The following is a 13,217-nucleotide window of genomic DNA, read 5'->3' on the forward strand; positions in this document are numbered from 1 at the left end:
GTTAACGATGTTGCCAGGAGATCAGTATTTTACAAATGAGATAATTTTCTGTTTTCCTCGAAAAAGACAATGACAGAAAACAAAACGCTGTAGGAAGTATGAATTAATTCTTGGCTTTTCTTGGTCGCTGTTGCTTGACACACTTTTCTGTCCTCTCATTCTTGACACAAATGCGACTTAAGTTTCTATTTCATTTTAAAACGTAAGATTCTGTATCAATAAGACGTCTAAAGTTTTTGCATTGCGCCCTTTCATTGAATTTAGTCAGTCTACACAATGAGACACAAGCAGGTTTTCGCAGCTCTCCCAGCCGCTAGTCGGCTTATTTGAACTTTTCCGACCATATTCTAGATTTCTTTCATTGACGGCCGACCTTGTTCCAGATTTCCCAGACAGAAAGAAGTACTTCAGATAGTAGATGACTTTATTTTGGCCAGGCTTCTAATGCATATGGTGTAACAAGCTCCAACAATGGTAAGATATTTCTCGTATCACACCCTGCAGTTGTCCTTCCGTGAGATCGACCATGAGGCCGCAGTATTTTAATTAACTCTTTTGGCTGTGATGTTAAACGTGTTTAAATCACCTGAATTAGGGACTCAAATGATTGAAGACTGGATCCAAAGCTGAGTTATATGGTTTGTATTCCGAGATGTCAAAAAAAGTATATGTAAAATAACGTTTGCAGCTAATCTTTTTTATAGTGGTCATTGCAACATTTTTCTCTAATCGATTCTTTGGTTTGTCACCTTTACCCAAAGACATTATGCTAATCTATAATGCGAAATTGATTTCGAAATGGGAATTAAATGACCGCAAATGGGTGGGCTTCCCAATGCTAAGAGTAAAAAGCTAATGCAACGGGTACAATTATTACTCACTGGGATCGCTTGATTTATTTTTCGGAAAGAAAAACGAAGTTCGCTCCACACAATCTCCACAAGATCTGAAATAGCTCCTTTTTTCTTTCTTAACGTTCAAGCCTTCAACCAGGCGAAAAGGTTTTCAGCCGAAGACAAGAAGTCATCGCTGAAGTCATGTCATGCTTTAGGGACAGTGTCAACCAAACAGCTGCCGGTGCCACCAACAGCACTTCATCTTTATACGTTCCCGAACCTCAAGTATCACGGATTATTCGAACAGTCTTGTTCAGCCTGATAGCAGTGCTCTCTCTGGTTGGAAACTTTGTAGTGTGTCGAGCAGTCTGGAGGCAGCCTGGAACTAAACCGTTTGCACATTACTTAGTCAGCAACTTGGCTTTCGCTGAAATTCTCAGCACGGTCTCTACGGTCTTCACAATCCACGCCGACGAGCCGCCATTTTCTTGGAAGCTAGGATACGTTATGTGCAAGATTTTGGATCCTTTACAAATGACAAGTGTGCTGGTTATCACAACAACATTAGCCATTCTTTCATTTTATCGCTGTCTTCTCCTCGTCAAACCACTGGTCGCCAAACCAACTCCTCGAAAAATCTGTTGTCTTATAATTGTCACATGGGTGGGGTCTATCGGGCTAACGGTCCCCGCATCAGTTTTCCGTGTTGTGAATTCGTACGGTGACAACTGCGAGATTCACGCGTGCGAAGAAATATTTCCAGAAGGCTATGCACACTACCAAGATGCTTATACAGTCGTTCTGTTTGTGATCAACTTTGCCATGCCACTTGTCATAATGGCGATATCTTACGCGTTGGTGAGCAAAAAACTCAGGGAGCACATATTTGTCATCGAGAGACTTCGAGACGCACAAAGCAAATCCCTTACAGCGGTTCAACTCTCCACGTGTGTAGAGGACATGAACCAAGAAAAAATAGAGCTCGTCAATATTGCAATCAATGATAAGACAGAAACGGTGGAGAGAAAAACAGAAAAAATGAATAACGCTCTCCGTGGAAATTCTGAAGAAGGTAACAACGAAAACACCCACAATCTATTGCGTAATCAAAATGAATTGACGAGGAACAACAAAAGTAACTTTGAACTAGAGAGTGACTTGCTGAGAATGGTATTTGTCATTGTGTTGATTTTTGTTGTGTGCTACATTCCTTTTCAAGTTCAGTTCCTTTTGCATGAATTTAAAGTGGCGACGTTTTTAGTCTGGCAGCATCGTTTCACTTTTACCAGGTTTGTTTTTATTCTGACCTGCTTGCCAAGCGCCTTGCATCCTGTGTTTTATGGAATGATGAGCAAGTTTTATCGGAAAGCTTTTATCAGAATGATTTCCTGTCGAGGCACAAAATAATTCTTCGTCCTAGTTTTACATTCAAACCATAGGGAAGATATTTGTTTACAAACATTGATTTTTTAAATTTAAATTTTCCAAACGCCCTGAATAGTTCTCGGTTGGCGTTGACGTTTTTAACCCAAACATCTTTGTTTACTACTGAAAAGCTCATGCTTGAACGTTTTTCATGAGGTTATATGAGAACAAAGTGAAACTGTGGGGTTTATTACTTCGGTTGACTTGGGTCTCCAGGAGACGTTTCATATTATTATTATGGAAATTATAGTATTTCGATGATTTTGTTTCAATTTTTGCAATATTGTTTTTAACATTTTCAATTAGCTGTCGTTTAGAGTCATTCAACTGACTCTTCTCGTTAGATAGACCATTAAGGATAGCTTTCCAAAAAGCTTAACACAAAGATTTCAATCACTAGGGTGTTATGATATTTACTATTCACCGGTAAATGTTAGTTGTAGCTATAGATTCGATACAGTTGCAATCCTTAGTGGTTGGAAGCAATTATTTGTTATTGTACTTAAAGAAAAGTAAAAGCGTTGAAGACTGAATAGCTTCATCTTCTTGAAGCCCCTCAGTACCGGCTCGTTCCTCGTTTTAGCCTGCCATATGCCTTACTCGGGCTAAATACAAATAGGTGTTTGCAAAAAGCAATTTCCAAGTTACCTTGTGCCTCTGTTTCAAAACGAGTCTTGTTGCAAAACCTTTTATACGGTTTGATTTACATGAAAATGAATATGTAGACGCAACTCATTTTCATATGAATGGTTTCGCAGAAAGACTCGTTTTGACACAGAGGCAAACGGGCAACTCGGAAACGGTCTATTTATCTTGAACTTGTTCACCAGTTGTACGATACCTAACTCGAACCCAGTCGTCAGTTTTCTGGTTGAAAACTAGATAGGCGATCAAGCCAAGGAGCCCAGCACGTAATTGCTCTCGCTCCAGACCACCTTGGATAAACTGTGTATAGTTTTGTGACCAGAGAAATAGCGGCTTGTTATTAGTCAAGTTTATGTGCATTAGAAACCCTCATTTCGAGAAAGCGAAGTAGGCATATGTACGAATTGCGGACCTATGTGTATCAGTCCTCATCAATTGGCTACCATCGATGTAATAAACGTCAGCTTGATGCGTGGCCATGAACATGATTATTCAGTTTGCTTTGTTTGTGTCATCTAGCCTATTGCTCACTACTTGCCGAAAAAGTTTGATGAATTGGAAGTCTCGAGGAAGTCTCTAGATTAGATTTTGCAGCCCAAATCTCACTTTCATTTCTCCGTGTCTCACTTCCTTTAAGCTGGTAACTATAAGTTATAGTAAATTTAAATTTTTTCCTTATGGCAGCCTTATACTAAACACCATGTAATTGTTTGAGCAGCTGTTCTCACCTTGGCTTCTGAATCAAAAGCTTCTTCTGTTTAATGGCTGCTAAATTTAAATAACAAAACTAATTTGACACCAATGTTTTTGAGCAGCAAACATAGCCCCCTGAAACCTCAGATCCCCTTGTATTCTTGGTTTTCAATCATGGCAAACATTATCAATGTATCGAACTTTGATTGGATTAAAGACAAAGCGCATCCTAATGAAACAGGGGATCGCTCACGTCAAACCGAAGGAGGGCCGGATGACAAATCTAATCAAGGCAACCATGAAGGAAGAATTGTGGAGAATTGTAACTAACTGACTGTACAGTTCGAAACAGCTGGACAATTTCAGATCGATTTATGGAACAGTTCTCCCTTAGCAACTCGCTATAGCTGAGTAAGTATGATCAATGCTGCTTTAAAAGTGACTTTGTTAAAAAATATTGGCGTTCCAAACGCCATGTGATTCAGTGTATGTGATTATCATTTGAAATGTAATGCAGACTGTTACTAAAGTGATCAGTCTGTGCATAATCCAGTAAGCATTCCATATTTGAGTGGAAGCCACGGTTGAATGATTGTGGCACTATTCAGTTCAACTTCCAAAATTCCAACCCTACAATCAAATCCGCTCTGAATCAATAATAAAAGCCATCATCGTTATTTGGACGGAACACTTCACACATTTTGACTGTAATATGTTCATGTTCCATTCAACGTTCACTGTACATGAAAACGCCAAACAGTTTAGTGAAGTCTAAGGGTCGGTTCAAACCGGTCAAGGCATTTAAACTAGCTGAAACTATGTATATGTCTCAATCGATACAATCACTGCCATTAGCAGTTCCAAGGATTCTACACAAGTACGACATAAAGGATTACTTAGCGGAGATTTATGACGTCTCTCTCTTTCAGTGTGTCTGTTCGGGTTTCCATTCAATACTCAGTAATGTGGAATCCTGACTAAATAATGAAGTTGTTACGGTCAAAATAACACACATTACACCACAAGTAAATTACAGTAAATGGTTAAGGTGCTTAAAATAGATAATAAACAATTATTGGATCAGGTTTTTGTGATATCCAGAATAATCAAGGTCGAGGTAGGGGTTATCAGCCAAAGCCGAAGGCTGAGGCTGATAACCCTTACCGAAACGATATGTATAATAACAAGTATTATTATACATCGAACTCACTTTCTATTTTCTGATTGGCCGAAAGCGTACAGTGAATTTTCGAAATCAGCGCTTGTGACGTCATCTCTGGAGATTATACAATAATCATGTCAAGGACACTCAAGGTCACGGGTAATCATCTCATGTATGACCGCGGAGCATGATTCCTAAGGAAAATCATGTCAAGTTCGCGCGCTTTGTTTTGCTTGGCGTCAGTGAAGAAGCAAAAACATGACTTCCATTTTTTTTTTTCGATAAATGTATAATAAAATGGTAACCCTCGGTAAGGGTCATCAGCCTCAGCCTTCGGCTTCGGCTGATAACCCCTACCTCGACCTTGATTATTCTGGATATCACACAAAACCCTCGTCCAATAATTGTTTAGAATATGTTTATGATTAATGTTTAATAATACTTTGTCATGCTAGTGCAAGTAAATAAATCACAGAAATAGTTAGATAACTCGGTTTCGGAAACATATCAATTCACAGAAGATAGTGTGAAGATAATCCCTCTTATTAAGCAATGTTTAGAGATGTGCTCAGTTCTCCGGCGGATTGTTCCCAGTGCGTTGGGTAAATATTTTCGTGAAGGAAAAAAGGCGTTGAAAGCGACTCAAACTGTCCTAGTGAGCAGCATTTGCTTCACAAGATTGAATATTTCTTGACCGTCCTGGAATTTCGGAGTGGTAATAAAATCTACATGGGGGGTGGGGGGGATTAACACTTATACGCTTCATAATGATGAAATAGAGTCTTTGTAGAGCTAACTGTACATCAACCTCTTAAATTGCATGGCATCGGGAAGGCCTCAAACTTGCTTGTGGCTCATAAAACTTGTCTACATGTCGTATATTGTCACAAGTTGCTAATGGTTGATTCAGGTCTAACCCCTATTGTGGTCCTATGCATAAGCAACTAATAAGCTAAAATCCACCCTTTCGTTCTGGAACCTTTTAACACCAACACGTGAAGATTCTTGAAAACGCTCTGGCAAATATGCTGTTCATAGCACCGTAACAAATCGGGTGAACAGCGCTCGGTAAACATTTGAGAATAAACAAGTAATCGCGCAAGAGTTGGTGATAATAAAATTTCCAGTTTTCGATTCCTCCGAAGTACTCCCACAGGAACATGACCTGATATGGAGTGTAACAAACCACAAATATTAAGATTATTACAAAAATCATTCTCAATAACTGATTTTCAGCTTTTTGGACGGTTAGTTGTCTTTTCCTTCGCTTATTTTTACTGTTCCCTTCCAGATGAAGTGTTTGCGCTTCCGGCTTGATATTTGGTCTTCCATCCGCCAGCCGTGGACTGGAGTTTGGACTGGCATTTGCATTATCGGCTTGCACATGTTCAGCTGCATTTGCGGCGGAAGATATAAATGAGCTCATGTCGATCTGATTATTTTCTTTTTTACGAACAAACAACTTCAATTTGATGGCCAAGGCTATGTAAGCCGACAGGATAACACAGTAGGGCACAGCGAACGTGAAAATAAGCCGCACTATGGTGTATTTGTTATAACCAGGGGTGTCAGATTTTTTGTCCCCAGGGAAGTATGACCGGCATTCGAAGTCCCCTGTCGAATATCGTACTAGTCTACGTGTGACAAAAAGTGGCAGTGTTATTGTGAGGGCCATTAGCCATACTCCAGCAATTATGAGCGCCTTCACGAGACCAGATGGTCTTGTTTTGTTGAGTGTAGCTCGGTAGCGGTAAACCGCGATGATAGCCAACGAATTGGTTATCACACACATGGTAAGCACAAGAAGCGGATTGGTCAAGACGCAGGCTGTTTTTCCAAGAGTCCAGGTGCCCTTTTCTTCGTAAAACACGATGATGGATATACACAATGAGTTGATTAACTCGGCTACAGCTACGTTTGCTACTAAATCGTAGGAGAAAGGTTTACGATACGATATCTTCCATACAGTTTTACAAACCATAAAGTTACCTACGACGCTGCTAAAAATCACCATCGCAATCAACGTTAGACGAAAATTTTTCAAGCCATTTGGTTCCTGGAAGACTTTCGTTGTATTTCCTGACGCTTCTGTGTAGAAGTTGAAGCCGTATTGAGTCGCATTCATTGTTGCTACTTGACCAGGCGAGGGTGAATCAGACGACTGAGACAGAAACTAATTACACGTCATAGGGTAGAAATTTCAGCTTTAGATAAGTAAACGAGCTCATGACATCGCATCAAACCAGAATTAAACATTCACACTGTGGGCGGGTCGTGGTAAAAGGTTGTTTACTGTTTCTATTGAAGCCACTGACAGTCTATTTTGTCTGTTATTTCGACGAATTTGTAAATTCGTGGAGTGTCAGGAACGGTTCACTTGTTGTTTCTTGGGGCTTGTGTGGAGATCAACGTTGCCGTAAAATGTATTGAGTCAAATTCAATTCATTGTTGTTGCTTGCAAAGAAACGTGAGGGTGATGAAACTCTGTCTGTGAATAGCCAAGAGTGATAGCTGTAGCTGGAGGTTTAAGTTTAGATCAGTAATGGCTCGTAACGCAGTGCCTTCATGAGCGAATTGATCATGCACGAAATCAGCACCGCATCATCCTAAAATACCATAATCAGTAATATATTCCACAGAAGCGCAGGAAGCGGTTCTTAGCTTAGATTGTATTGACAGCTTTGCTTTGGCCTTTTCATAAAAAGCCCGCTTTTTACTGAGAGTAATTACCTGCTCTGACATTTCGGCAAGTTTGTCAACTTGTGAATGGCAAGAAGTATATTGCTAGCACGACGGCATTGGTGAATATTTTTCATTACATAATGGTCTTTCTAGCTAGACTATAGCCTTTTGTCATTAACTGATTTTAATTGATCTAAGATTACTCTTTCACCGGCAAAGCCGGAGATATTTAAAAAGATATATTTTTCGATTTATGATTAGTTTTTTGCATTATAACTCTAGGTTCAGTACTGAACAGAAAAATATTACTGGTGTACTGTCTAAAGGAGCCTGAAAATAAGAGTTTATTATCGCGATGCAGCTATTCTTTAACAACATCATCACTCTATATTACACATCACTCAACTTCCTTTGGTTTAAGAGCTTCTCCGCCCACTTTTTAGTTTGCTGTGGTGTTAAAACCAAGCCACCCGAAACCTGCAGTGTCGATGCAGTGCCCACGAGAGCTGAATTAGTCGCTTCCAAAAGGGCCATGTGACCGAATGGTTCTGAATACAATAATATTTGGATTATGATTCCACCTCAGACATGTCTTAAAGTAACATCCACTGGGATTAAGCATTAAAACAACTTAGTATATATTTTGCAACTGTGGAAGCAGCTGTAAACTGAAAAGGCAATTTAATATGTTGTAAAACACATTTGTAATAGATAGTAGGCAAGGTAAAAGGCGCAGGCAATTGAACGTGCAGACGTGATCTTCCGCTTTTTGTAAAACAAAACAATCTTAAGTTGTTGAAAATGATTTCCAATGCTCATATTCTTCAGTTACGCTTAATATTCAAGCTAAAAAGAACTTTCTTGAGCGTTTTTTTATCACAACATTTATCCTGGAGAGATGGCCATGACAAAAATTTATCAAGCAGCTAGTGGACGTAGGCTGGCGGCGTCAAAAAGGCAAAGTTGTATTTAATGGATCTACTTGTTGACTTCCAGTACACGTCACTGAGCTAAAGTTTAGTCCACAATTGCGATGTTAAACACGAGTTGTAAGTAAACTTCACGAATAGCATAATTTTTGATAATGCTACGGCCTTTTACGCCTCTTGTGCGGCCCTCAGTTTTCAGTTGTGCAGTGGTTGTACGGTAGTGTGACAGTTATCCTCTACTGTAACGGTAACAGCAGTTTTAGTCCTGCGCGGCAGAACCTGTACAGCTCTTAGCGGTTTTATTCTGTATAGAAAGTAGGTTATAAAGTGGTATTGTGAAACACGGCAGATTGAAACCGGCAGAGGTGAGTCTTCAACTCAGACAAACATGCAAGATAAAAACCTATTTTGTCCTCCTCAAATATTTAATCAGCTGAATCTAAGGTCATGTTATGTTATCAATCCCCAGTATCCTTTGGTAGTGTTTTTTTTTTGGGAGCTGTGTTCATCCGGAAAAAATATGTGGACAGAAGGCTTACAAAATGAGAGAAAACAATGATATCTCGATCTTTCGGGAAGAGGCGCTGTCTTACTGAAATAGAGTTATGAGGTTTTAAAATGAGTTATTTTTCTTTATAATTTCCACACCCGTTTTTAGACATGAACGCTAGCATACCAAGGCGGCAATTCGATTTTTGTCGTTTGAATGTTTTAATATACTTCGTTTTTTAACTCTTTGTTTGAGCCGGATTTTAACACTGGAAGATGAGGAGACCCTATGCCACAACTTCATTTCAAATTAAAACATGGTAAAACGCTACCCTTCGGGTAGAAGAGAGTAACGGGCTTTGCCGCTCCACCTCAAACGAGATAAAACGCATACCTCGAACATCGATCATAAGACCAGGTGCATTTTTCATTATGAAGTTATCTGTCTAGAAACACTTGCGGTTGCAAAACTCGCGCTAATTAGTAATAGCATGATATACCCTTAACTCTTATACGCCCACCTCGCGGTTACCGATAGACCTATCAATCTGTAAACAAAAAAATTATTTCCGACTTTAAGACCCCCCGACAGCATGTCTAGTTTAAAATGAAATGAATTTGATTGATTTTATGTTTTGAAGTTTAATTAAAAAACCTTAAATGAAAAACTAGTCAACACTCAGCTCATTTCCAAAGCGTTTTTTTCATTCCACTTATAACAACCCTCCCCCTGATTTAGGCCCCGCTGTTTATAAGCCCATACAAAACTACTTACGTACTTGTGTAAGCACAGGGCGTATATGCCACAGTTCACAATATTAAAACCGGTCGCTGTCTTCACAAATTAACGCACTACCATTTAGTTCAAAAGTTATAAATTGTAAATAAAATTGTGCCTTAAAGTCAAATATATAACATTACGTTTCGGGCCCGATCCTCCATCATATTTAAGGTGGTATGGTACCCTCAAATGGACCAAAAAGTTTGTTTAAATATGGTGAAGAAAGATCAATTGTGTGCTATTGCACTCAAGAAGAGAAATTAAATTTCTAGAGTTTTACTCAAAATGGTTGCTATGGAAACCAGCCACAGCCTTTTGAGGTAGTGTTTTACAGTATTGACGCCAACACTTCCTGCTCTTTTACAAAACAAGATTTGACTGTCAAATAAGCATATCGTGTAAGTTTCTGTTTTGTTCTGTGCAATGAACCTAAGTTTTGACAGTTAACTCTTATTTTCAGTGCTTTCTACAAGCTTTATTTAGAAATAACCTTACTTTTTACCACACCCAGTGGACAAATCATCTCATGTCACGTGACAGACGTTAAAATGTTACGATCTTTTAGGTTTATAACATCACGACACTATTGGTCTTTGATGAGCCCAAGTTTCGGAAATTCTACTTAAAAACCTTGCAAAGTAGAAATGTTGGCGCGAAGTCAGTCGGTACAAAAGTAAACTTTTGAGAAAAATGCACGTTAAGTTTCTTACACGAAGAATTAAGCATATAACAAGCCACAAATAGCGAGGGGGGGTGTGCAGATTGGATCTCGGGGGAGGGGGTGCAATGGTTGTTCTATTTTGTAAAAAGTTACCGCAGTTGTGGGAAATATTCCTTTTCATAAGGGAAATGAATTAGCCTGTGATGGCAAAGCTTTTCACAACCAATCATACCAATAGAGTTGTCCATGTCTTTAAAGTTTTTTCTAAATAGTTTCGTTCATATTTGTTAAAACTAAACTATATTTTTGGTCACGTTCGTATAGCAAACAGTCGTTGCTATGGCCGTTGCTACGTGAAAAAACTTATACCACTGTGTACCTTCCTTAAATTTCACACTCATCTCGAAGAAAATTCGGCAAGATCGTTTCAGAGTTTTTTTGACAAGTCCTCAAGGGTCTTAAGTCTGGTATTTCCAAGAAATTGAATTTTTCATGAACATCGCCATATTTTAGGGTATCATACCCCCTTAAGTTTTGGTACTTCTGTTTTTAGTTAGCCTTACCATCGACTACCACGTAATCTTGCATCGTTGAATATACATCTGTATTCCTTCACATTCAAGAGTGACCCGTTTATCTATGACATATTAAAACAGCCAAAAAGACAACGGTAAACATTGAGCTTCAATATTCCGGCGGAATTTTATCCTTATATACCCATTATCACTAAACGTTGACAGTCAACCTACAAACAGTCGAAAGTTTAACCGTCAGAGCTATTTTTTTTTAATATCAACCGTCGGAGGCATTGAGGCCCTCCTTATAGCCTGGGAAAGCAGATTTTTTATTTATTTATTTTGTTTTGTTTGCACAAACTCGAGAATGAATCTTTTGCCTTTCTAGACTGTAAATATACCAAAATAGTCACGAAAAAGAAAACCTCCAGATTATAGGGATTATTTCACGATTCGGTGCAAGTGCAAGCTCTGATGTAGTCCACTCAATCTCATTACTTATAAGCCATTCAGATGCGAGTAGATAACTCGTGCGCCCAGTCCAGAGTAAAACCGTCAGGCCAATTGAAATAATAGATTCGATGTTCAATCTTGAATTCGACATATTCAGTGTAAATCTGTTAATTGACATCTTCCGTGACATTTGGGCATCGGAAATTCTGCCAGCCTTTGTTTCGGCTGCGCTGTATGGTTACAGAAAGACTATCAGTACGCTTTCTCAAAATTATAATCTATGATTACTGAAGTTACTGAGATACACCTGGTTGATCCAAAAACGAAAATGTTCCTTATGCATGGAGTCGGAATTTCACCTCTATCTCGTCTCGTTTTCGCGAACGACCGCGAAATTTTTAAAGGATAGGGTCAGCTGCAAGCTTCCGATTGTTTTGTAAACAATGAAACTGAATGCCATCGGTCGAAAGAAGGTATTTTTTTACGCGGGTGAAATGGGAACCTAAGCTTGCTTTCTTGAAAGGGAGCCTGAACAAAATATTTATTGCAAGAAACAACATAATAGGATTTTGTAAAAAAGAAAAGTCAACAAAAGGGCGCGGTGATGATTCGTTAACTAGCCCGGCCATCAGACAAACATCCGTGTCGGTAAAGAAGCTAAACTACGTGGCTTGCAAAACGTAATTTCAATAAAACGTGTAAATAGTCATTGAGAAATGTCTTCGTCACCTCTGTTAATTAAAATTATGTCAACAGCTTCAGGCTGGAAAGGAGAAGCAAAAATCATATATTTATTATTCGTTACCTGAAATAGTTGCATTAGGTAAATAATAGTGAATATCTTGACACAATTCTTGCTTCAGGTACTGTACGCCGCGGAAAGAACGCTACAAAAACACGAAGGTAAGAGAATTCTGTAAAAATATTTAATTGAACGTGCTTACTTCATTTGTACTTTTTTAGCGGGAATCCGAGAACATTAATATAGAAAAAGTTCAACAAGCTAAAAAAGAAATAAGAAAATAACTTATTTTGCAAACGAGTTGCTTGGCCGACCCAATGTTTTTTGATAGAGTAAAAAAACAGCCTGATTCAAGGTCTATTCTCTTTTAAGTCCTTTATTTCTTGATTTTCCTTCATTTTTGTTTAATACATTCGAAAGTAGCTCTGATATTTAAATCATCCACGTCAACGCTTTCAAACAACTTTTGAAGTCGATCACGAGATCGCGCTACAGAATAGCAGTCCTTCCGCACGTCGAAACATGGACGTGTTTATCTTTCGCCCAACCCGCTGATCCAGTGTCACGAGAGAGAGGTGATGGCAAACGACGCATTTTATTGGAAAAGGTCGATACGCCGTAAATACAGCGTTATACACGACTGTGTTTTTTTTAAAACTCGATAGAAACAGGGAGAAAATGTTTTCTATTTCTTTTCGAAAATCCTGTAAGAAAAAGAAAGGAAAAATCGTTCGTTTAATTCGACTATCAAAATGAAAGTTGTACTTGCTCGCACCATCATCCAGGTCAGCAGCTGGTGCTAGTTCTGTGTTTCTATCAAGTTATTTTTTTAATATAAATGTCTATTTGGAATACTTTCTCACTGGAAGTAAATTGGCGTCGATTTGCAGCCATTAAGACCCAGGCATTAAAACCAGAGAATTTAATGAGATCTAGAAGTCGTCACTCTTTGCAGCTAATTCCATCGCAGCAGTAGGAGGACATTAATTTAAAATAATGGGCGTGTTGTCATTAAGGTGGCTCAAAACAGTTTCCAGCAGTTAGATTTTGATGGGTCGTTGTAACCACTCTATCACTTGATGCTACAACCATGGTATCAAAAAGCTCTCCAATGATTGGTGAGTCTTCAGCTAGGTATCCAGAGATAGATCCTACTGATTTACTCGAGATGACGGAGAATAATCTGAACAACAACACTCAAAGA

The 13,217-nt window shown here is 38.8% G+C and overlaps 2 protein-coding genes across 2 annotated transcripts; one reads left to right on the forward strand and one right to left on the reverse strand.

Moving 5' to 3' along the window:
* Window positions 1-912: 912 nt before the first annotated feature.
* LOC145463923 (neuropeptide Y receptor type 2-like) lies at window positions 913-3,058 on the forward strand. Its single transcript, XM_081447713.1, has one exon. It carries the CDS (start codon window positions 1,038-1,040, stop codon window positions 2,241-2,243), a length of 1,206 nt encoding a protein of 401 aa, XP_081303839.1. The 5' UTR covers window positions 913-1,037; the 3' UTR covers window positions 2,244-3,058.
* A 780-nt stretch (window positions 3,059-3,838) lies between these two features.
* Window positions 3,839-6,854, reverse strand: LOC145463280 (orexin receptor type 2-like). Its single transcript, XM_081447021.1, has one exon. The coding sequence runs from the start codon at window positions 6,773-6,775 to the stop codon at window positions 5,744-5,746; it is 1,032 nt and encodes a 343-aa protein (XP_081303147.1). The 5' UTR covers window positions 6,776-6,854; the 3' UTR covers window positions 3,839-5,743.
* Between the last annotated feature and the right edge of the window lie 6,363 nt (window positions 6,855-13,217).

This window comes from Orbicella franksi, chromosome 12, assembly GCF_964199315.1.
Source record: "Orbicella franksi chromosome 12, jaOrbFran1.1, whole genome shotgun sequence".
NCBI lineage: Eukaryota > Metazoa > Cnidaria > Anthozoa > Scleractinia > Merulinidae > Orbicella > Orbicella franksi.